General features: G+C 42.3%; 1 protein-coding gene across 1 annotated transcript in view; it reads left to right on the top strand.

The window, feature by feature from the left end:
* The first annotated feature begins 20,399 nt into the window (after positions 1-20,399).
* The window catches only part of LOC134582602 (serine/threonine-protein kinase N2-like), a 35,819-nt gene continuing 29,270 nt past the window's right edge, over positions 20,400-26,948 (top strand). The window contains exon 1 of the mRNA XM_063439269.1: positions 20,400-20,768. Within this exon, the coding sequence (XP_063295339.1) occupies positions 20,400-20,768 (369 nt within the window). The remainder of the gene's footprint in view (positions 20,769-26,948) is intronic.

Here is a 26,948-nt window from a genome sequence, read left to right as displayed (position 1 = left end):
CACCACAGGCCAGCCAGCCCGCCCACAGGCCAGGCCAGCAGCCGGCCACAGGTCAGCCACAGGCCAGCAGCAAGCCACAGGCTTGCAGCTGCCCACAGACCAGCAGCAAGCCACCACAGGCCAGCAGGCCAGCCAGCCGGCCCACAGGCCCCCTGCCAGCCCACAGGCCAGGCCACCAGCCCATAGGCCAGCCAGCCCACAGGCCAGCAGCAAGCCACAGGCCAGCAGCTGGCCACAGCCACCCTTAGGCTAGCAGCTGCCCACAGGCCAGCAGCCGATCAGCCACAGGCCAGCAGCAAGCCACAGGCCAGCAGCTGGCCACAGCCACCCTTAGGCTAGCAGCTGCCCACAGGCCAGCAGCCGATCAGCCACAGGCCAGCAGCCGGCCGGCCCACAGCTACCCACAGTCGCCCACAGCCACCCACAGGCCTACAGCAAGCCACATGCCTACAGCCAGCAAGCCCACATCCTGCCAGTCAAAGCCAGCAAGCCCACAGCCTGCCAGTCAAAGCCAGCAAGCCCACAGCCTGCCAACCGCAGCCAGCAAGCCCACAGCCTGCCAGCCGCAGCCACCAAACCCACAGACTGCCAACCAGCAACCGTAATTGAGGTAAGAGGAGCCAACTTGGCCTAGGTATCAGCGAGCTATGTTGTGTTGCTATATTGTGAATAGGAAGGAGAGTATTGGAGAGACCCCCCTCCAAGCTCCATTAGACTCCATTGTAGTCTCTAATGGGGCCTGGAGGGGATTCTTTCTAACACACTCTCTAAAGGACACTGAGATAGCCTCTGTTAGAAAGACCCCCTTCCAAGCCTATTAGACTCCATTGTAGTCTCTAATGGGGCCTGGAGGGGATTCTTTCTAACACATTCTTTAAAGGACACTGAGATAGCCTCTGCTAGAAAGACCCCCCTCCATGGCCCATTAGCCCTCAATTGTAGTCTCTACTGGGGCCTCGAGGGAATTATTGTTATTTATTTTGCACCATTTTTTGCATTTGCTAATTATATTGCATTTGTTTAAATCGTATTGCGCTTTTGTTCCTTGTGTCTAAAGATTGTGTAGGGTGTGGCTGGAGGCGGGGCATGGAGGCAAGGGTGGGGCTTGCTGCGGAGCATGGGTGGGGTCTGTAAGGGGGCCCTTGATTTATTTTGTCCGGGGGCCCTGAGGGTTCTCAGTCCGCCCCTGGTCTTGGCTAGGACTTTGGCTGATGGGTAGTACTTTAGCTCTGTGCTAGTACTCTGGCCCTTGGCTTGTACTTTGGCTCATGGCAAGTACTTTTGCTCGCCTAGCACTTTTGCTTGGCTAGTACTTTTGCTCTTTGGTTGTACTCCTGGCTCATGGCTAGTACTTTTGCTAGGAAAGTACTTTGCTTGGCTAGCACTTATGCTCTTGAGTAGTATTCTTCCTTGCCTAGTACTTTTAATTTTGGCTAGTACTTTGGTTGTTGGCTAGTACTCTGATTCTTGGTTAGTACTTCGGCTCATGGTTTGCACTTTTGCTTGGCTACTACTTTTACTCTTGGCTAGTACCTTAGCTTGGCTACTACCTCGGCTCTTGGCTAGTACTCTGGCTCTCGGCTAGTACTTTTGCTAGGCTAGTACTTTTGCTTGGCTAGTACTTTCGCTCTTGGCTACTACTCCAGCTCAAGTAGTACTTCAACTTTTGGTTAGTACTCCTGCTTGGCTAGTACTCCAGATCAAGTAGTACTTTGGTTCTTGGCGAGTACTTTGGCTGTTGGCTCGCACTCCATCTCGAGTAGTACTCTGGTTCTTGGCTAGTACTTCGGTTTTGGCTAGTATTTCGACTCGGTTAATAATTCGGCTCTTGGCTAGTACTCATACCCCTGCTCAGCTAGCATTCCAGCTCTCGGGTAGTATTCCAGCTTGGTTAGTACTGTGGCTCTCGGCTAGTATTCCAGCTCTAGGCTAGTACTCCAGCTTTGCTAGTAATCTTGACCAGCTAGTATTCCAGCTCTTATTATTATTATATTACAGATTAAGTACAGCGCACACATAAAAATAATGTTTTGCAAAATCATCTTAGCGAACAAATATGAAGATTCAGTTCCACCGTATTGCCATATTGTGTTAAACCCTCCAATACTTCACAGTACCCCAATATCGGTGGGTCCTACACTAATTCCAACGTGGAGACAGATTAAATAGTGCTAGTGCTAAATAAGCTAATGTGCATTTTAATAATCTGCTGTAAGAGCATTGTGAATATATAATGCAATATCAATGTGATAAACACAATTCAATTCAGTGTCTAGACTAAATAATTAAAGTGATAGTGCTCTGGTGTATATACTCACAATGCATATAATAGATCTGCTCTATGAAAATTATAATAAAAGTGACATTACTATCCAAAAACCTCCTCAAATAAATACCTTCTTGTAGTCACCTCCAAAGGGGCCTCTGAAGTATTCCTGCTCGGCTAGTACTCTGATTGACGTATGTTGACATCAGCATTTCACATCCTCCCTGGTTGCTATGGTGACGGGATGCCTAGCACGGTTGCCATGGTTTCCCAGACGCTGCTGATTGAAATTCCACTGCAATACCGGCGCCGGCCAGTAGGTGGCGCTGTGTGGAGAGAGGCAGAGATAGGAAGTGACATCACCTCCCCCTCTCTCTACTCTCTGATTCCGCAGGGGAGCAGCTCTGAACTCTATCAGGCAGCAAGTTCAGCTCCAGCCTTTAATCAGCCAACAGATCAGGTAAGTGAGGGATGGAGGGGACACAAGTAGGAGAGCAAGGAGAGACATAGATAGGGGTTAATATACTGAGACAGAGACAGATAGGGGTTAATATACTGAGACAGAGACAGATAGGGGTTAATATACTGAGACAGATAGGGGTTAATATACTGAGACAGAGCGACAGATAGGGGTTAATATACTGAGACAGAGAGACAGATAGGGGTTAATATACTGAGACAGAGAGACGGATGGGGTTAATATACTGAGACAGAGAGACAGATAGGGGTTAATATACTGAGACAGAGAGACAGATAGGGGTTAATATACTGAGACAGAGAGACAGATAGGGGTTAATATACTGAGACAGAGAGACAGGGGTTAATATACTGAGACAGAGAGACAGATAGGGGTTAATATACTGAGACAGAGAGACGGATGGGGTTAATATACTGAGACAGAGAGACAGATAGGGGTTAATATACTGAGACAGAGAGACAGGGGTTAATATACTGAGACAGAGAGACAGGGGTTAATATACTGAGACAGAGAGACAGATAGGGGTTAATATACTGAGACAGAGAGACAGATAGGGGTTAATATACTGAGACAGAGAGACAGATAGGGGTTAATATACTGAGACAGAGAGACAGATAGGGGTTAATATACTGAGACAGAGAGACAGATAGGGGTTAATATACTGAGACAGAGAGACAGATAGGGGTTAATATACTGAGACAGAGAGACAGATAGGGGTTAATATACTGAGACAGAGAGACAGATAGGGGTTAATATACTGAGACAGAGAGACAGATAGGGGTTAATATACTGAGACAGAGAGACAGATAGGGGTTAATATACTGAGACAGAGAGACAGATAGGGGTTAATATACTGAGACAGAGAGACAGATAGGGGTTAATATACTGAGACAGAGAGACAGATAGGGGTTAATATACTGAGACAGAGAGACAGATAGGGGTTAATATACTGAGACAGATGTGGGTAGGGTGCCCCTGTGTCCCGGATCGTCCGGGACAGTCCCGCATTTTATGGGTCTGTCCCGTGTCCCGGGCACTTTCATTCTGGGACAATTTAATGTCCCAGAATGAGCTGGGACCCGTGTTAGTAAAGAGGGGGCCTGTTGGCTTCCCCACTATGCCAACGCCGTAGGCCCCCATTTGCTGCCTCTCGGTGGAGATGTCCCTCCCTCCCTCTCTCGCTCCCCTCCCAGCGCTTCGAGGAAGTGAGGTCACACGCGATGATGTCACTTCCTCCCCGCGCTCTTTGAAGACAGCAGCGCAGGAGAAAAGAGAGAGAAGCTCCCAGGACCAGGTAAGTGCATACAGACAATCATTCTTCTGGCCTTATCCCCAGTGCTACTGTATTGTTTACCAAAATTCCAAATAAGTCGTTCCTCTTCTGTTACCATAAGTTAATGACCTGTATACCTACAACCCACTCATTTGTCTGATCCTCCAGTTTTCTAATTCATTTCTCATCTGATTAACTCAACTTTTGGTCGCCTGACACTGGACATGCTCACTCTATGCATGGAGACATCCAGTGTCACCCAAAACCCCATAGGGTTTGAACCTCTTCAGCCCAGCGGGAGGGGGGCCGTGAGGGTGCCTAATGACCATATTGTGCCAGGTAAACAAGTTTGTTTTCTTGGCACTATAGTACTCTTTTAATTTCTAGGAAATTCTTAAGTTATCTTTTTGATAGTTATCCAGGATTCTAATATTTCACTTAATACTACTTTGTTGTTTTAGATAAGAAATTAACATTTTTTTCTTTTTGCATTCCATATAATTGAAGATAAATGATTATGATCCAACATAATTCATTCTTTTATTTATGTTTTTGGATTTGTAGTTGGTATATATGGGTCATTATACTGGCTTGATATATCTTTTTCATATTTGGAAATTCTATAGCTCTTTTGTTCTTATTCATTGATAGAATCTTTGTGCTAATCCTATGTTGCTTTGCTTTCCATATGAAATTTGTTAGGCTAGATTGTAACATAACCAATAATTTGGAAGATATATAACCATCTAGGGAGAATGATACTGATAACAAGGTTGATGCGACCCGACCATGATAGTTCCACCTTCCTCCATTCTTTAAGTGAAGGGTTTGTTGATTTTAGCATCTCTAGAAAGTTTATTTCAATTACCGTACCGTAGTCTATTTAGATTTTTGGGGGTGATTTTAACACCTAAATATGAAAAGCTATGTTTAATCCAATCAAAATTATAGAGACTTTTGAGCAGATTGTGTTGATCTTTTTTTTTATATTTGTAGGAAGAATCATATATTTTTCTATATTAATTTTGTAGTTAGAGACTTTACTGTATTCACAAAATTTTTCAATAAGATTTGGTAATGATTCCTCTGGATTCCTCTAAGCTAAAAATGTTTTGGTGACTATAGTGCCCCTTTAAGATCAAAATACCCACACTGGAAAATTCAGCTGGAAAGAAATGTATGCTTCCAGTTCAGCTTCTCTGGCCTTATATTTGAAATTTACTTTAATTCCCTCTTTAGTAAATAACTCTGTTAGTGTCTCTGAATTGAGAGATAGTAGCCTAATTAGTGTCAACAGCAATTTGCCAAATTCTGCTAACTCCCACACATTTTACACATACATAATGTTTTATGTGTTGTTGTACCTGTTTGTCACTGTTTATCTGTCTCTGTTATAACAACTATGTTCACATCTGTTTGCAGCAAACATCACACTGGATAGGACACAACTGACTGAAGGTAAGGACTATTATTAACCATTATTCATATTAATAAAGGTGAAATCCCTCTAAAATAGTTTTGTTTGCTCCATTTTATAACCAGCCTCTAATTGTGCTGCCATTATAAGATTTTAAAAAATGTGACAATTTTCAAGGAAAGTCAATGTATTTAAAGCGGCACTGTCATGCCGAACTTACCTTTCCTCAATCTCTTCCTCTTCTCCCCCTCTCTCGGGATCTGTTATTCTTTTCTTCCTGTCAAAGTTCCTTGCAGTGATATTTACTTTCAGGGGACACATGACGTTTGGCTGTGATATCCGGGGAATGCATGGCAAGGTTTACAACACCTGGTACGGTAAAGAGAAACTCATAAACTCTAACATTGTCAAACCTTATTTAACTTTTTTGTGTCACAGGGTGGAAGATTGAAAGTAGAATGATTGGTGTTCTTGCTAAGTGTCTGCCTGCACTCACCAATCTGTAAGCTGTCACGTGAAGAATACCCCCAATCAGGGCCGGACTGGCCTACCGGGATACCGGGAAATTTCCCGGTGGGCCTCGGCACCTGGGGCTGGGCTGACAGCCCCATTCAAAACTGAACAGGCTCCTGTAATCCCGGCCGGCTACGTGTGAGCTGTGCGGACAGGACCCCATGAAAGCAGGGGGAGCCAGGCGGCCGGCACAGCTCACACATGGCCGGACAGAATAATAATAATAATTGGGGCGGGGCTTAGCGTGCGGCGGGGGGGGGGGGCTGGTTAATGCAGCATGGGAAGCAGGAAGGAGTCCCTGCTTCTCCAACAACCAGTCTCCAGGAGCTCCAAGGGATGTGGAGGTAAGAAGCAGGTCAGTGTGTCTGTAAGTGACTGTCTGTGTGTGTATGTATGACTGTCTGCCTGTGTGTGTGACTGTCTGCCTCTATGTGTATGTATGACTGTGTGTGACTGTCTGCCTCTGTGTGTATGTATGAATGTCTGCCTGTGTGTGTGTATGACTATCTGCCTGTGTGAGTGTGTGGCTATCTGCCTGTGTGTGTGAGGCTTTTGGGGTGTGTGTGGCTGTCTGCTTGTCCCTGTGTGTGTGTGGGTGCCTGCCTCTGTGTGTGTGGATGTCTTTGTGTGTGTGCGCATCTGCTAGTGAGTGAGCTTCTGTGTATGTGTGTGCGCATCTGCTAGTGAGTGAGTGAGCTTCTGTGTATGTGTGTGCGCATCTGCTAGGGAGTGAGCTTCTGTGTGTATGCACCTGCTAGTGAGTTTGTGTGTGTGCCGGCTAGTGAGTGAGCTTGTATGTGTGTCAGTGAGCTTGTCTGTTGGGATTGTGTGTGTGTTAGTGAGCTTGTCTGTAGGGAGCATGGGTATGTCTGCTCCTATCTGTGGTGAGCATGTGTATGCAGTGAGCTTGTCTGTAGTAAGCTTGTGTGTGTACCAGTAACCTTGTCTGTGTGTGTCATTTAGATTGTCTGTCAATGAGCTTATTTGTGTGCATCAGTAAGATTGGCTGTGTCTGCATGTGAGTATGCCTTACTGTATAATTTACAGTTGCAAGAAAAAGTATGTGAACCCTTTGGAATGATATGGATTTCTGCACAAATTGGTCATAAAATGTGATCTGATCATCATCTAAGTCACAACAAGAGACAATCACAGTCTGCTTAAACTAATAACACACAAGGAATTAAATGTTGCCATGTTTTTATTGAACACACCATGTAAACATTCACAGTGCATGTAGAAAAAGTATGTGAACCCTTGGCTTTAATAACTGGTTGACTTTGGCAGCAATAACTTAAACCAAACGTTTTCTGTAGTTGCAGATCAGACGTGCACAACGGTCAGGAGTAAGTCTTGACCATTCTTCTTTACAGAACTGTTTCAGTTCAGCAATATTCTTGCGATGTCTGGTGTGAATCGCTTTCTTGAGGTCATGTCACAGCATCTCAATCGGGTTGAGGTCAGGACTCTGACTGGACCACTTCAGAAGGCGTATTTTCTTCTGTTTAAGCCATTCGGTTGTTGATTTACTTCTATGATTTGGGTCATTGTACTGTTGCAACACCCATCTTCTGTTGAGCTTCAGCTGGTAGACAGATGGCCTTAAGTTCTCCTGCAAAATGTCTTGATAAACTTGGGAATTAATTTTTCCTTCGATGATAGCAATCCGTCCAGGCCCTGACGCAGCAAAGGAGCCCCAAACCATGATACCCCCACCACCATACTTCACAGTTAGGATGAGGTTTTGATGTTGGTGTCTTTTTCGCCACACATAGTGTTGTGTGTTTCTTCCAAACAACTGAATTTTGGTTTCATCTGTCCACAGAATATTTTGCCAGTACTGCTGTGGAACATCCAGGTGCTCTTGTGCAAACTGTAAATGTGCAGCAATGTTTTGTTTGGACATCAGTGACTTCCTCTGTGGTATCCTCCCATGAAATCCATTCTTGTTTAGTGTTTTACGTATTGTAGATTCGCTAACAGGGATGTTGGCATTTGCCAGTGACTTTTGTAAGTCTTTAGCTGACACTCTAGGATTCTACTTCACCTCATTGAGCAGTCTGCGCTGTGCTCTTGCAGTCATCTTTACAGGACGGCCACTCCTAGGGAGAGTAGCAGCAGTGCTGAACTTTCTCCATTTATAGACAATTTGTCTTACCGTGGACTGATGAACAGCAAGGCATTTGGAGATACTTTTATAACCCTTTCCAGCTTTTTCAAGTCAACAATTCTTAATCGTAGGTCTTCTGAGAGCTCTTTTGCGCAGGGCATCATTCACATCAGGCAATGCTTCTAGTGAAAAGCAAACCCAGAACTGGTGTGTGTTTTTTATAGGGCAGGGCAGCTGTGACCAATCCCATCTCATTGATTGGACTCCAGTTGGCTGACATCTCACTCCAATTAGCTCTTGGAGATGTAATTTGTCTAGGGGATCACATACTTTTTCCACCTGCACTGTGAATGTTTACATGGTGTGTTCAATAAAAACATGGCAACATTTCATTCTTTGTGTGTTATTAGTTTAAGCAGACTGTGATTGTCTATTGTTGTGACTTAGATGATGATCAGATCACATTTTATGACCAATTTGTGCAGAAATCCATATCATTCCAAAGGGTTCACATACTTTTTCTTGCAACTGTAATTACCCTAAAAGGACTAATATTTTGAATTGAAAAATAAATATTCCAATAATATATATATATATACCGGTGTGTGTGTGTGTATATAGATATGTGTGTGCACAATGACTTATGGGGCTGCCATAGATTTTTTTTTTTCCAGGGCTGCTTCGTGTCCCCAGTCCGGCCCTGCCCCCAATCCCTTCTTTCTCCAGTCACTTCTAAACAGCGAACGTAGGAAACGTATCCCCTGTGTGCAGATTACTTTATACTGTTATGTGTTGTCCTCCTTTTTTTTTTTTTATTGAAATAAAGGTGAAGATGATATGGCTTGATATCATTTTCAATAATAAAACAATTCTCCTAGGTCTGTATTTCTCTTTGCTAGTTTTTGTTTTTGTTTTTTGTAATGTTTCTGATTTGCACACAGTTTGAAATATTCCACGTTAAAGGCATGGCTGAACGTGACTGATGGTTAAAATCAAGTTATGCAGGTATTGGTTATATTTAAAAAGGTTAATGGGAAATGGAAAATGAATTCATATCCTGCTTGTGTCTTTAGACAGATTTCAGGATAGTAAGCTCATTCATTTAACCCCTTAAGGACGGCTGGCGTACTATGCCGTCCTTGGGGACCCGGCTCTAATCGCCGACGGGCGGCGTAGTACGTCCCCACCATACAAGGGACTTGCCTGTTCGGTGGGTATCCCCCGCCGGCGATCCACTGATGACAAGCCCATGCTTTGAATATACTCTATTGACTACAACCCTCTGTTGCCTGTCACTCAGCCACTGCCTTACCCATTCAACAATATTGGAATCCAAAGATTGCAGTTTATTGATAAGCCTTCTATGTGCAAGTGTCAAAAGCCTTACTGAAATCTAGGTAAGCAATGTCTACTGCAAGACCCTGATCTATTATTTTAGTTACCCAATCAAATAAATCAATAAGATTAGTTTGGCATGGTCTCCTTGAAGTAAACCCATGTTGTCTCTGATCTTGAAATCCATGTGTTTTTAGATGTTCAACAATCTGATCCTTTAACATGGTTTCCATAACTTTCCCCACTACTGAAGTAAGGCTTACTGGCCTATAGTTGCCCGACTCCTCCCTACTACCTTTCTTGTGAATGGGCACAACATTCGCAAACTTCCAATCTTCTAGGACTACTTCTGTTAACAATGATTGGTTAAATAAATCTGTTAATGGTTTTGCTAGTACACCACTAAGCTTTTTTAATAACTTTGGGTTTATTCCATCAGGTCCCATTGACTTATTTGTCTTTACTTTTGGCAGTTGAAATAGAACCTCTTCCTCTGTAAACTCACATGTAACATATGACTCATTTGTCCTTTCCCTAAATGAGGCCCATTTCCTTCATTTTCATCTGTAAATACTGAACAAAAATATTCATTGAGGCAGTCAGCTAGACCTTTATCCTCTTCTACATACCTTCCTTCTTTTGTTTTAAATCTAACTAAACCTTGTTTTACTTTCCTTTTATCATGTATGTATCTAAAAAAAGTTTTGTCCCTTTTTTTTTTTTAAATTAAATTGTTTTACTGGCTCTGCTATTTTCTCTTCTGTGTGTGATTTGGAAGCTCTTATAACTATGTTTAATTATGTTTTAAAGGGACACTATAGTCACCTGAACAACTTTAGCTTAATGAAGCAGTTTTGGTGTATAGAACATGCCCCTGCAGCCTCACTGCTCAATCCTCTGCCATTTAGGAGTTAAATCCCTTTGTTTATGAACCCTAGTCACACCTCCCTGCATGTGACTTGCACAGCCTTCCATAAACACTTCCTGTAAAGAGAGCCCTATTTAGGCTTTCTTTATTGCAAGTTCTGTTTAATTAAGATTTTCTTAGCCCCTGCTATGTTAATAGCTTGCTAGACCCTGCAAGATCCTCCTGTATGTGATTTAAAGTTCACTTTAGAGATTGAGATACAATTATTTAAGGTAAATTACATCTGTTTGAAAGTGAAACCAGTTTTCTTTTCATGCAGGCTCTGTCAATCATAGCCAGGGGAGGTGTGGCTAGGGCTGCATAAACAGAAACAAAGTGATTTAACTCCTAAATGACAGTGAATTGAGCAGTGAAATTGCAGGGGAATGATCTATACACTAAAACTGCTTTATTTAGCTAAAGTAATTTAGGTGACTATAGTGTTCCTTTAAAGAAAACTAGATCAGTTTGGGAAAAAAGAACAGATCCTGAGCGAGGAAGAGAAGAGGAGCGATTGGGGAATGGCATGACAGTGCAGCTTTAAGAGTTATTATAGTCCCAACCAATGTGTTGTTACGTCTCGGTTGTTTTTATAATTCAGTATGGACTTGCAGACTCCAGCAGTGTAAATCCTTGTGCCAAGATTTCCTCCTTTGTGTGTAAGCTACTGATTATAATAAATAGAATGTGAAGACTTCAGTATGAAAGTGATACACGGGTGCAACCGTTTTTGTGGTGATTAATGAAACTATTTATTTAGTAAAACCTTTTTAAATCATTAAAAACCTTCATTGACATGTCTTGCTCTTTACACTAGGAAAGTTATCTTGGAAGGAACTCCACTGCCTCAACAATCCTTTCATAAGCTGATCAAGGACGATTTGCCGTAAGTAACTCAGTAATCTGAACTCCCAGCGGAAATGGAAAGGACATTGTATTAGTAAGTTTGCCTTATATATTGTAAATATTCATGAGTTAATTCGCTATACAGGAATATTAGAGAAATGATAAGAAAATTGCAAATGTTAACTAGAATATCAAAAAGAGCTGAATAGTTGGAGAATTTTTCCAGTTTTCCCTTGTGCCCCTCTCCCCACTACTCTTCTATGGGAACCACTGGATTGGACAACAGTCATCTTTTCTAGGGCGGAGTGTCTGGTCCCAAGAGACTGACCAGGCATTGGATTAAAGGTAAGTTTTAGAGCCTACATGCAGGGCCGGTGCAATGATTTCTGACATCCTAGACAAAGATCAATTTTGCCGCCCTCTCATGTCACTTACTCGTTGACACACACACATACACTCGCTGGCTGACAGACACACACACACTCGCTGGCTGACAGACACACACACACACTCGCTGGCTGACAGACACACACACACACTCGCTGGCTGACAGACACACACACACTCGCTGGCTGACAGACACACACACACTCGCTGGCTGACAGACACACACACACACTCGCTGGCTGACAGACACACACACACACTCGCTGGCTGACAGACACACACACACACTCGCTGGCTGACAGACACACACACACTCGCTGGCTGACACACACACACACACTCGCTGGCTGACAGACACACACACACACACTCGCTGGCTGACTGACTGAGACACACACTCGCTCACTGACTGACTGAGACACACACTCTCTGACATACATACTCTCACTCACTGCCTCTCTGTGAGAGGCGGCCGGAGAGTCTGGTGCGTAACCGTCTGTTCCACCCTCTGCCAGCCCAGCCACCCCATCACCCTCTGCCATCCACCCTCTGCCAGGCCTATCACCCTCTGCCAGTCCTATCACCCTCTGCTATCCACCCTCTGCCACCCCATCACCCTCTGCCATCCACTTTCTGCCATCCCTATCACCATCTGTATTAACAAAAGAAAGATAGGCACACCCGATTAATAGCCATTAACGGTGGACTAAGAAAACTAATACACAAAAAGGGTGCTCACTCCAAAAGCTCAATTTCCAAAGAGCTACTAATATAATCATTTAATAATGAAAGGAGGAGCACAACCAATAAAAATTCAAAAAGCTTAATGAGAAGAGGGCGAAGCATGCTCCCTTGATAAAGGCTGATAGTGCCGAAACATTGCGGGCTATTTCACCCTCTTCTCATGTTCCTTGATAGGGTCTGTGTTTGTTATGTATTTTTTGGTTCACTATCTTATACAGTTATAAGGTAACCTTGCTCTGTTGCATCAGTGGTTACACCACGTATTGTTGATTTATTTAGATCAGAATTTTCTTCTTTTTGATCTTTTTTTCTTTGGTCCTAGTCATTGCTTACATATTGGGTAGATATGTTTAAGTATATTGACACTCTATGATGTCCTTGTTGATACTTGTTATATGTGTGCCTGTACAATAACTTTTTTTGCATTTTTATTGGTTGTGCTCCTCTTTTCATTATTATATCCCTATCACCCTCTGCCAGTCCAGCCACCTCCATCACTCTCTGCCAGTCCAGCCACCTCCATCACTCTCTTCCAGTCCTATCACCCTCTGTCAGCCAAGCCAAGCCAAGCAGCAATTGCCTAAAACACCTGCCTTGCAAAGACTTCTCATCGAGCTGCATTGGGAAGTCTGTGATTGGACAGACACAGAAAGTCTGGCTGGGTTAGAAGGGGGGGGGGGGGGAGGGGGGTGGAGCTTGCAAAGGATGCTGACAAGAGGTCTGCAGGTTTAGCAAACTGTTTTCATTTTTTTTTTTCAACTTGTATTTTATTGATATTTTTTTTTTTTGGCGTGAGAACAACATAGAGAACGACAAAGGATCTACAGCTGATTTTTGATATACCGCAAGCAAAAATGCTTAATTAAACATATGCATTTTTGCATATGGGCTATATCTACAAAACAGCGATTTTTATTTATTTTGTATTTGGGCAGGGGAGTGTCCCTTTAATTTATTTATATATCTTGTGAATCTGTTGTACAATGCAGCTGAAATTGTTGGCGCCTTTAAAATAATATTGTGGGGGGGCAAAAAGAAAATGTGATAAATGAATGTGGTTTTCATTTAACATTACATTTATTTCATTCTAATGCAGCGTTTTCCAATTGGTGTTCCGCGGAACCCTAGGGTTCTGCGAGAACAAAACTGGGGTACTGCCATGATTCGCCACATCAAAGATGGCCACCGCTCCCTGCTGTCCCAGGACAGTCAGAAACAATTGTTTTTTGTAAAAGTGTATGGGGTACAGAAAAGAAATGGGAAAATTGAATTTGTAAAGCAGGTATTACTTTGTCGACATAATTGACCGGTTTTCGGTACATTCATAACATCGTCATTCGTTTTGTAGTACGTCAATAAGTTAAACACATAATATAGAGCGCAGTACAATAAACAAAATGGTAACCCATAGTATAATGTGCCTTTAGGGCAACATAAAATATGAAACAGGCTCTGGTACATATTAGAACTCGCCTTTTACAATTGTTATTGATACACAGGTTACAACAACTTTGATGACGTCAAAGCGTGTATTAAGTGGCATCGTAGTTGTTCAACAGCACTTTACAACTTTAGACAGTAACAAAAAATCGATATTGCATTCTATTGTTCAATTTGGGTAATTGTACACATATTCATATATTATGTAGGCATACATTACATACACATATGTTAAATAGATTTATTCCCACGTCTCAGGAGTTGGCTTCTCCCACCCCATGTACTCTTTATTATGCTATTACATCTTATGTAACATATGGGGTATGTTGTGCTGTGGATCTGTAGAATTGTGCTGTGTGTGTGTGTGAAGGTTGGTGGTGACTGTGTGGCTAAACAGTACCTGCTTGTCTGTATTGAAACCTATAACATATGATGTTGGGGAAAGAAACTATTTACAATGTGGGTAGCTCTCATGTGCGACACCGCCTCCCATCCAGGAATATCGAATTTGTAGATGTATTACTAAACCTTCAAGCCATTTACCAAACACTACCAAACACGTATATAGTACAGGAGGGACCCCGTCTGGGATTGATTGGAAATCAATGGCCATTTTTATAAAAAGAGGATATATACTAAACTGATATAGTGCTCTGACTATTTTATTTTTTAGTTTTTAAAGGGCACTTTGTCAGGGTATTTATATCGGCAGACATTTTGTGCTATGATAGAAATTAAAAGTGTATATTCTGAAGTCACTCTGAACAGACCAGACTCCATCTTGTTATTTTCAAGTTAACAAAGAGACACGAAATTTCTATCCCTTCTGTAACTAACCACTTGCCAGAGCTAAAGGAATGTATAGTATAAACAAACCAAGTGATAAGAGACTGTCTAAAATGCTAATGGAATAGAATAATTCTAAAACCCAGACATTTGTGACAGAGAAGATTAAATAATTAAATTTTACTTTCTATATCTAACAAGATCCCATTGTATTGAAGGGGTCAGAAATAGTTTACGAACGGTCATATTAGAAATTACAGTAGGAATTGCAGACACATAGTCTGAAGAAAATTCAAGAAAACGGTTTGATCTGACAGAAAACTTAAATTATGAATAACCATAAAGATAAGGAAAATGACGTCAAAATAGCCACCAGGAAAAGTTAACTCTTTCCTGGATAGGTATGTTTAGTGGGACGAGACTGCCCTCTATAGACCAAATACTAAAATTGTTATTTAGAAGATAATCACACCTCCAATGTTTCTATTGGTCTACCACCTAGTGACGAACAGAGAATCTGTTCCTTTAAAAGTTAAGACAAAAGGAAGAGAGAGGTAATCAAGAAAGTCGGAAGCAAGCAGTAAGTAGCAAGCAGAGTCAGAGCGAGAAAGAAACATTCCTTGACACTTAACTACCTGAGAACATCTGGTGAGAATTTCTACTTAACTGGTAATTATACTGGCTTCATTTAATTAATTTAAATTAATTGAAATTTTCTAATAGCATGATATATGACTAGATAAATCATGATCAGATTTCGATATTCAGACATCTTAGTTACTAAAGAATATATATGGTTATAGCATCCCAATCTGCAGATGGGATTAATAATAATTATATATATTAATGTGATTATTATCACATGATAGCATGTCGTGATATTTATCCAGGCGTATTGATTTATTTTAAAAGAAGATAGAGTATCTGTTTAGGCAAATTAAAATTCAGCTTGTAGAATTTGATAGATTTCTTTTATTGGATGGTTCCAGGAAGTGACTAATGAACTGTGTTAAATGTTATTTTATCTAAAATTACATAAGAATAGATCTTAATTACCTAGGAGGTCTAGCCAGCATTGAAAGGGTTATTCTAACTATCAGCTAAAGTTGTTACGACCTTACGCTGCACTCTGAGGAATTCTGTTTTCTGTGTGAAACTTTTTCTCTGTGAAGCCCATCATAAATCTTCTTGACAACTAATGTTGTAGATTCTAAGCTGTGTTAACCGTTGGAAAATATATTACCATTTGTATTGCATATTCATGTTATACTGAAAATTTAATTGATTATTGTCACGCATGTTATTCATTATTATTATTTAAAATGTCACAATAAATTGTATCTATTTTAATAACAAATTGTGATTTTATTTATATGAAATACATTTCACTTACACGATAACGATCTTTGGAATCTGAGAATTGAAATAGTGGGCACTGTTTACTATTATTATCCCATAAATATCCCCGCAACTTGTTTTTAATGTTATGTGAGTGCAGAGCCTTTCTATAATGAGTTACCGTATATACTCGAGTATAAGCCGACCCGAATATAAGCCGAGACCCCTAATTTTACCCCAAAAAACTGGGAAAACTTATTGACTCGAGTATAAGACTAGGGTGGGAAATGCAGCAGCTACTGGTAAATCTCTAAATAAAATTAGATCCTAAAAAAATTATATTCATTAAATATTTATTTGCAGTGTGTGTATGAATGCAGTGTGTGTGTGTATGAATGCAGTGTGTGTGTGTATGAATGCAGTGTGTGTGTGTATGAATGCAGTGTGTGTGTATGAATGCAGTGTGTGTGTATGAATGCAGTGTGTGTGTGTGTGTGTGTGTATGAGTGCAGTGTGTGTGTGTATGAGTGCAGTGTGTGTGTGTATGAGTGCAGTGTGTGTGTGTTTGAGTGCAGTGTATGAGTGCAGTGTGTGTGTGTGTGTATGAGTGCAGTGTGTGTGTATGAGTGCAGTGTGTATGAGTGCAGTGTGTGTGTGTATGAATGCAGTGTGTGTGTGTATGAATGCTGTGTATGAGTGCAGTGTGTGTGTATGAGTGCAGTGTGTATGAGTGCAGTGTATGAGTGCAGTGTGTATGAGTGCAGTGTATGAGTGCAGTGTATGAGTGCAGTGTGTATGAGTGCAGTGTGTATGAGTGCAGTGTATGAGTGCAGTGCTGTGTGTGTGTGTGTGTGTGTGTGATGCAGTGTGTATGAATGCAGTGTGTATGAATGCAGTGTGCATGAGTGCAGTGTGCTTGTGTGTGTGATGCAGTGTGTGTATGAATGCAGTGTGTGTGTATGAGTGCAGTGTGCTTGTGTGTGTGATGCTGTGTGCAGAGCCTTGGTGGGGGTGGCCATTTTTATTATTTTTTTTATTATTTTAATACTAATTGTTTTTTTTTGTTATATAAATTTTTTTTAATTATTATTTTTTTTATTATTGTTTTAATATTTTTTCATTATTATTATTAATAATATTTGTATTATTATTTTCGTCCCCCCTCCCTGCTTGCTAGCTGGCCAGGGAGGGGGGCTCCTTCCCTGGTGGTCTAGTGGCATTGGCAGTTCAGTGGGGGGAGAGGGGGGCTGGCAGAGCTGTAACTTACCTTTCTTGCAGCTCCTGTCAGCTCTCTCCTCCTCCGCGCCGTCCGTGCAGCTCCCTCTGTCAGCTCACACTGTAAGTCTCGCGAGAGCCGGCTCTCGCGAGACTTACACTGGGAGCTGACAGAGGTGCTGAACGGACGGCGCGGAGGAGGAGGAAGCTGACAGGAGCTGCAAGAAAGGTAAGTTACAGCTCTGCCAGCCCCCCTCTCCCCCCAGTCTGTATTATGGCAATGCAAATTGCCATAATACAGACTATGACTCGAGTATAAGCCGAGTTCCGGTTTTTCAGCACAAAAAATGTGCTGAAAAACTCTGCTTATACTCGAGTATATACGGTATATAGTATTTTAACTATATTTTATTTTGACTGTAGCAACAGATATCTATATAATTTTATATAGCCAAAGCTGTAAAGCATATTTAGCTAGCTATATAGAAAGATGGATAAGTGGATTTTTAGGAACTTGTATCTTCAAGTACTCGAGAACTAAGACACTAAAGCATCCTATCATAGTGGATGATCCATTATATTTAGGATTTATCAGATACCGTCACAATCCAGTTCAGGTGCAGACAGGACACATATTGCATTGGTGGAGAAAACATATATCATAGTGTTCTGTTATAAAGAGTGGTCGAAAGAACTAGAATTGGGGCAATCATCATGAAACCACTGGAACCAGCAGGCATATTCTAATGGTTATTCCTCCCTTTTTACATTTTTGTACCACTGTTTAGAACAGACACTTTGATAACTCTCTCACATGTAGGGTTGCCACTTGACTGGTATTTTACTAGCACAGCCGGTATTTAGGTTGTATGTGTAACGGATCAACTGGCACCCCGACTGGGTACCTCCGTTGAAGGATGCTCCTAGCGCTTACAGAGGGCTCCAAGCGCTCCGCAGACACCGCAACCACCGCAGACCCCACGAACCGCCACAGCTTAGTTGGGGTCTTGCCGTCTCCTACCCACCCTGGACCTACGACAAGGCTCCAGGTTCCAGTGGGTGAACCTCTCCTCCCAAGAGAGTGAAGCAGGAACAGGCTCTTTAAAAGAGCCTAGAAGTGATTATCCAAGGGAGCATGCAGAGCATAGCAATCCCTTGTAGTGATATAGCAATTCCCTTAATAAGAGACAGGACTCTAGATTGAGGGTGAAGAAGAACTCTGATGTTTAATGGCAGGTACTCTGCTTTTATGCAGTGCTCCCCTGCAAGGGAGACACCCACAGCAATTAGGCATTAACCAATCAAATATCGGTTGCATCCCACATATTCCCTCCCCTCTGCTTGGGAGATAATTGAGTTTCTTACTGTATAAACAGAAAAAAGTGGCCAGATAATAATATTTACAAGAGGACAGACAAGGGGGTAACCCTAATTGAATTAGCAGAGAAGAGGAAGGAGACGTCTGTCACTCAACAAGGTAGGTATATCTATACAAATCAAGGTAGGAGAGAAGTCGAAAAATAATAATACTTTAATAATAACACAAAAACATAGTGTAAAAACTAGAGCACAAACAGAAGGATAATCACTCCACCCTATCCATAACTACTAGTCTAGTCCAATATGACAGACCGAAGTGGTTGGAAGGGAGGAGAAGGGTATCAGGGGAAGGGGAGGGGGAGTGGGTAAGAGGAGACTAGGCTAAATAAAGTGTAGGGTGCCTAGAAAAAAGTAAAGCTAATTCCAATTCCTACAGAGTAATAATAGCAATATCGTAGATGACCAGTCAGGATCACTAATAATTGAAAATAAGATCTGTTGACTGGATCATTAGGCGTAATGTGACACTATAGTTGTTGTCCACTAGGGGTCACTAGAGAAATAAATCCTAGACCTATTGGTTTACTTCATTCACAAAATAATATCAAGTGTCAATGTGTAAACAGATAGAAACATTACAGTATCGGAAGATTGAACAAAGTGTAACATATCTGTCAGTATTGCAATTAGATAGTACTGACAGGGCACTACAACTGGTTAAAACCGTTGCGTGCTTGGTTACTCCTGTGCTGGAAGGGTGTTAAGTGCATATACGATCGTGCGGTATTAACACCTGGCAAGGACAGTTATTTATTAGGTCTACTGCGTGGTCTCTTACTCACCGTGCTTGATAAGATTATATGTATCAGATTGTACAATATAATCACAGTATCTAGTTTGCAACGGTAGTATACTCGATACGTGATGTTATCTGTTACTCCTGTGTGACATACAATTTAAGCGTACGATCTATCAGTGCGCTAACAGTGCTTAAATTAGCAAGTATAGCTCAAATGAATAAATAGATTTAGAAAGACATAGAATAGGAATAGTGCCTTCATGGGCACTGGTTATAGTAAAGAGAGTATGCCAATAGAGCCGCACAATAGTAAATAGGTAAAAGATATTGCATATACTGTGGAATAGTTTAGATGAATCAGTACCCAGATCGGTATTATAGTTACTGACCAAGTCTCAACTGGAAGCAATTTAAGCTATATGGAACGCAAGGCCTTAATAAACTTACAACAACTAACAGAGGTTATTATCAAACCAGCCGACAAGGGGGGCAATATAGTTCTTATGAACAGGTCTGAATATGTCACCATGTGCATGGCACATCTGAGTGACTCTACTCACTATAAAACCCTTCCCTCTGACCCCACGAGTCTGTTTATAGGTGAACTAGAGACACTCCTAAATTACGCTTTGGTCAAACAGGTTATTAATCAAGACAAATTCCGGTACTTGTTAACGCACAAAAATCCTACCATCGCAACATTTTATTGTCTGCCAAAGTTACACAATGGCATTCGTCCCCCTCCTGGCAGACCCATTGTATCTGGGAATAACTGCCTTACCGAAGCCCTCAGTAAATTTATTGAGAAAATTCTTCATCCTATGGTGCTTAAACTACCATCCTACTTACAAGACACCAAATCCACACTTCGAAAACTACAGGACATGACAGTTCCACCTTATACCCAGCTGGCAAGTCTGGACGTGGTCGCATTGTACACAAACATTCCACATGAGGCAGGCCTACGAGCATGCAGATTCTTTTTGGATAACGCTGCATATAGCGAGCCCCAAATCACATTCATTCTAGCCACCCTGGAGTTTATTCTCAAACATAATTATTTTGTTTTCAATAGCCAGTATTATCTACAGATCTCCGGGACCGCCATACTTACGCCAACTTATTTTTGGGGTGGTGGGAACAGTGCATTGTTTTGACATCCCGTTTTAACCACTTTCATCAATACATTATAAGCTGGCACAGATATATAGATGATCTGTTACTCATGTGGTCAGGTTCTGTTCCTGCTTTTGAAGAATTTGTGAAGGCTCTCAATGACAACAACATCAATCTGAAACTAACTCATGTTATTGATGAGCATGAATTAGTTTTTTTAGATCTTAAGATTTTGCTACAACAAGACGGGACTATCCAAACAGAACTATTTAGGAAAGCCACCTCGACTAATAGTCTGTTACATTGGGATAGTCACCATCCATATAAATTAAAAGCTTCCATTCCTTATGGACAGTATCTACGAGCATGGCGCAACTGCTCGGTTGACCAAACCTTTTACGATGAATGCAAAATATTAAGATCGCGCTTTAAGGAACTTGGTTACCCGAACCGAGTTTTAAAAAGGGCATTCCAGCGGGTATGTGATGTGGATAGGAACTTAAGTCTTCATTCCACCAAGCCCAAAGTGGAACAAAAGGCCCCACGCTGTATCGCGACTTTCGATCAGGGCTGGGCACCTATGTCCAAGATTCTTAGAAAGAACTGGCCCATATTATTACATAACCCTGAATTATCCAACGTGCTACCTGACTACCCTTCTGTAACAGCACGCAGACCTCGCAATTTACAAGATTAATTGGTTCGCAGCCATTTATCATCTCCCTCACCAGCCACGAATTGGCTAACAGACACGAAGGGAACCTACAAATGCGGCCATTGCAAGGCCTGCCAATTCATATTACCTTCAAAATCAACTACGTATACACAAACCCATATCACCATGAACTACAGCACCACTAGGGTTATTTATCTAATCACATGCAACTGTGGAATCCAATACATTGGAAAAACGTTTCAGCAGTTCAGACGCAGAATTTTACAACACGTGGCGTCCATCCCCAGTGGCAAGACACATCCAGAACTTCCATGCTGGCAAATCCGAATTTCTGAAATTTCAAGCAATTGAAAAACTCTTTCCCAATCCTAGGAAGGGCAACTTTAATAAAGTTCTACTGCAAAAAGAATCGCAATGGATTTTTTTATTTAAGACCTTGGCTCTTCTCGGTCTAAATGAGGAAATCAGTTTTACACCATTCATAAATTAAGTAGCTTTCAACATCGGGCTTAAGTCCACTATCATTAATGATGACGATCATTTTTTAGTTATTGCCTTAATGTCCATGTTTTCAGTTATCAGAATATGTATTACATCATCCTCAAGATTGGCACCAGTATACTATTTTTTCTAGTATGCAGTCTTTACTATAGCATGAGCCTAGCATGCCTATCTATACATTTTATATCTATGGGCTCATTATCTTGCTAGACCTTATACATCTAGTCTGCAGACTGGCTAGTGTACTACTAGCATTCACTACATAGTGTTACATATGCCCTATTTGGGTACTGCTAGAAACCCTTAATTATGGAACTTTTCCTCCACTAAGGGATCTATAGAAGTTTGATATATCCGTTTTGAGCACTCCTGGCCACCGTACCAGCTCATCAAGCCCCCTCCCCCCTGTGCTCCGAGACAACCAATGAGAACTAAGGGCGGGCTTTTTAAACTTTACTTGCCTGGGGAGCAAGTTCCCCCTGACGAGCCTCTAATCCAGGCGAAACGCGCGTCGGGTTTACACCGACATCATCTTGACATCGTCGTCTACTTTCCGTCATTCCCCACTTAGACTCTATTCCTCCAAGTATCTGACGATCTGGTCTCAGCACTTGCCTTACTAAAGTTTATCTTGGCTGTTTAACAGCCCTATAGGCAGATAATAGACCGAGTGTGTTAGCTGAGGATACTACCTACCGATCATACTTAATAATCCTTTCAGAACTTAACGTTTGGGAATCTAACATATCGACCAAGTTAAATTGGAAAGTAACTATCATACCGGTACTGATTCATCTAAACTATTCCACAGTATATGAATTGGAAAGTAATTATCATACCGATCTGGGTACTGATTCATCTAAACTATTCCACAGTAAATGCAATATCTTTTACCTATTTACTATTGTGCCGCTCTATTGGCATACTCTCTTTACTATAACCAGTGCCCATGAAGGCACTATTCCTATTCTATGTCTTTCTAAATCTATTTATTGTGTCATATGAGCTATACTTGCTAATTTAAGCACTGTTAGCGCACTGACAGATCGTACGCTTAAATTGTATGTCACACAGGAGTAACAGATAACATCACGTATCGAGTATACTACCGTTGCAAACTAGATACTGTGATTATATTGTACAATCTGATACATATAATCTTATCAAGCACGGTGAGTAAGAGACCACGCAGTAGACCTAATAAATAACTGTCCTTGCCAGGTGTTAATACCGCACGATCGTATATGCACTTAACACCCTTCCAGCACAGGAGTAACCAAGCACGCAACGGTTTTAACCAGTTGTAGTGCCCTGTCAGTACTAGCTAATTGCAATACTGACAGATATGTTACACTTTGTTTAACCTTCCGATACTGTAATGTTTCTATCTGATTACACATTGACACTTGATACAATTTTGCGAATGAAGTAAACCAAACTCCAGCACAGGAGTAACCAAGCACGCAACGGTTTTATTCAGTTGTAGTGCTCTGTCAGTACCAGCAAATTGCAATACTGACAGATATGTTACACTTTGTTCAATCTTCCGATACTGTAATGTTTCTATCTGTTTACACATTGACACTTGATATTATTTTGTGAATGAAGTAAACCAATAGGTCTAGGATTTATTTCTCTAGTGACCCCTAGTGGCCAACAACTATAGTGTCACATTACGCCTAATGATCCAGTCAACAGATCTTATTTTCAATTATTAGTGATCCTGACTGGTCATCTACGATATTGCACTGTAGGAATTGGAATTAGCTTTACTTTTTTCTAGGCACCCTACACTTTATTTAGCCTAGTCTCCTCTTACCCACCCCCCCTCCCCTTCCCCTGATACCCTTCTCCTCCCTTCCAACCACTACGGTCTGTCATATTGGACTAGACTAGTAGTTATGGATAGGGTGGAGTGATTATTCTTCTGTTTGTGCTCTAGTTTTTACACTATGTTTTTGTGTTATTAATAAAGTATTATTATTTTTCGACTACTCTCCTACCTTGGTTTGTATAGATATACCTACCTTGTTGAGTGACAGACGTCTCCTTCCTCTTCTGAGTTTCTTACTGTATCTACTCAATTATCTCCAAGCTAAAACTTATACATTTTTATACATTTTATAACTTTAAAACTATACATTCATCTTCACATATTAATAATCAGCATACTTGAAATATGAACATACTCAAAAATCATGCAAATCCTTCCATTAGTTCAAAAGTTAGTCGCAAGTCCTTTGTGACCGACCGCAGGCACATTTTCATGCCCAAAACAGTTCCATGGATTTGGGCTGTGTGGTCGGTCTATTTTACAACGAGAAAATGACTAAGTCCCATTCGAACGAGCGTTCGCATCTTCGAACGGGACTTAGTCTCCAGCCGCGGTGTCGAAGTAGGTATGGGTCACCTGACCGCAATCGAATAAGTTAAAATGGCCGCCGCCACGTGTTCGTTTGTCGAATGGCGGCCTTGTCGACGACTTCGGCACTTCGACTGCATTCGAAGTGCCAGTTTAAAAGTTGTAACACTACTCCAAAGTATTTAAAGGGCCAGGAACAGCATACAAAAATCCATTATGCCCAAATATAGTTTGTAAAGCGCAATACATCCCAGGGCCATAGTCGCAGGGCAGGAGGCTGGCAAACCGGCCCCTCCAAAAACCAGTGGCAAGGTTACTTTCGCCACAGTATGGCCGGTGCCGATTTGCAAAAATGCCAGCAATGCAAAGGCCGCTATTTTTTTTCTGTGCTGTGCTCTGTTCTCAGGTGATGTGGATCCAGTGGGGTAGCAGCAAGAGAAGTGCACCCTGTCCATCCAGGTATCCATACTAGGTACCAGTGTTTATTTTACTGTAAATGCATGTAATACTTTATTGCCGATTTGCAGTACATCCTGAGGGGAAAACGTATTCACATAGGATCCTCCTGCTGTCCTGCCTGACAACTTTTTCTCCATCTCCCTGTTGTGCTACCTGGCTCCTCCTTCCCCATCCTTCTGCTTTCCTGCCTGGCTCCTCCTTACCCATTCTCTTGCTTTCCTGCCTGGCTCCTCCTTTCCCATCTTCCTGCTGTCCTGCCTGGCTCCTCCTTTTCCATCCTCCTGCTGTCCTGCCTGGCTCCTTTTTCCTCATCCTCCTGCTGTCTCCTTTTTCGCCATCCTCCTGCTGTCTTGCCTGAATCCTTTTTCCCCATCCTCCTGCTGTCTTGCCTGGCTCCTCCTTTCCCATTCTCCTACTGTCTTGCCTGGCTCCTCCTTTCCCATTCTCCTGCTGTCTTGCCTGGCTCCTCCTTTCCCATTGTCCTGCCTGGCTCCTTCTTTTGGATCCTCCTGCTGTCATGCCTGGCTCCTCCTTCTAGATCCTCCTGCTGTCTTGTCTGGCTCCTGCTTCCCCATCCTCCTGCTGTCCTGTCTGGCTCCTCCTTTCTCATTCTCCTGCTGTCCTGCCTGGCTCCTCCTTTCCCCATTATCCTGCTGTCCTGCCTGGCTCCTCCTTCCCCATTATCCTGCTGTCCTGCATGTCTCATCCTTCCCCATACTCCTGCTATCATGTCTAGCTCCCAGTGGAGTCTCTAGGATTCATTTTTATGGGGGGCACATGGTGGTCCAGGGACAAAAGTAGGGGGGCACATTTAACCCCGCCCTCGCCGCAGTGTAACCCCGCCCCTGCCGCATGTTAAGCCCCACCCCCGACACAATGTGTTGTTGTTTTTTTAATACCAGGGATTCCACCAGGGATTATTAAAAAAACAAACACATTTCCCTTGATACAGTGCCATAGTTGGCACTGTATCCATATACACACACAGACTGTGGAGTCCATACACACACAAAAGCTTCCTCACTAGCAGGCAGACACACACACAGACTGCTGAGTCCATACACAGACACACAGACTGCTGAGTCCATACACAGACACACAGACTGCTGAGTCCATACACAGACACACAGACTGCTGAGTCCATACACAGACACACAGACTGCTGGGTCCATACACAGACACACAGACTGCTGGGTCCATAAACTGACACACAGACTGCTGAGTCCATACACAGACACACATACTGCTGAGTCCATACACAGACAGACTGCTGAGTCCATACACAGACAGACTGCTGAGTCCATACACACACACACACACACACACACAAACACAGACTGCTGAGTCCATACACACACACACAAACACAGACTGCTGAGTCCACACATACACACACACATACACACACACAAACACAGACTGCTGAGTCCATACACACACACACACACACACTGCTGAGTCCATACACACACACACACACACTGCTGAGTCCATACACACACACACACACACACACAGACTGCTGAGTCCACACACACACACACACACACACACACAGACTGCTGAGTCCATACACACACACACACACAGACTGCTGAGTCCATACATACACACACACACACACACACACACACATTCTGCTGAGTCCATACATATACACACACACACACACAAACACATACTGCTGAGTACATACACACAGACTGCGGAGTCCATCCACAGACACACACACACACACACACACACACACACAGACAGACTGCGGTGTCCATCCACAGACACACACAGACACAGATTGCTGAGTCCACACACACAAACACACAACCTTTCTCACTAGCAGACAGACAGACACACACACACACACACACAGCAGCAAGGGGTGTTGCTGAACTGCGGGGGTGGGGCTTATGTGCAGTAGGTGGGGCTTGGTTTGAGGGCGGAGCTTGTCAGTGCCCCAGCATCTTTCCACAGACAATACCCAGCACTGCATTCCCTCGGACTGTAATAGACTGTTACAGTCCGAGGGAATAGAATTTAAACACATGGCCAGCAAGTTGCCCTTTTGGGGGGGCACAGCATGATGTAGGGATGCCCCACCCTAGCGACGCCACTGCTAGCTCCTCCTTTCAGTCCTCCTTGAATCCTCTAGAGGAGGAATTAGAAAAGGGACAAAAGGTGAAGTTCATATGGAGAAATTTATGGTGTGGGGCAAAATATGGAGCAAGTTAAAGGTGTGTGTGTGTGTGGAGGGGATATGAGAAAAGGGGCAGAGGTTGGTGGGATATGAAGAAAGTGGAAGGCGTGTGTCTAATGAAAAGTCAGCTAATACGATTAAAATACTGTTGAATGTCTGATTATATAAGAGAAGTTGGGGGACGGGGGACTGAGAAAGGAGACACAAAGTTTGGAGAATATAGAAAAAGGTGAAGGTTTGAGGGCAGATTATGAGAAAAGGGACAAAAGGTGTGGGGTGAATATGGAGGAGGTTTTGGGCAGAATGGGGAAAAAATGGAGGATAACACAATAAACGGGTGGTACGATACACAAAACGAGTTAAGACTAAAGATGGGATAAGAAACACAAAAGTGGTGTTAAGAGACACACAGGTGAAGATAGATAGATTTTTTTTTTCTAAAAGAGACTATCTAATGCACAGCTTA

The sequence above is a fragment of the Pelobates fuscus genome, chromosome 13 (genome assembly GCF_036172605.1).
Source record: "Pelobates fuscus isolate aPelFus1 chromosome 13, aPelFus1.pri, whole genome shotgun sequence".
In the NCBI taxonomy this organism is placed as follows: Eukaryota; Metazoa; Chordata; class Amphibia; order Anura; family Pelobatidae; genus Pelobates; species Pelobates fuscus.
The sequence above is the reverse complement of the archived record's forward strand: the minus strand, read 5'-3'. Positions and strand labels throughout refer to the sequence as shown.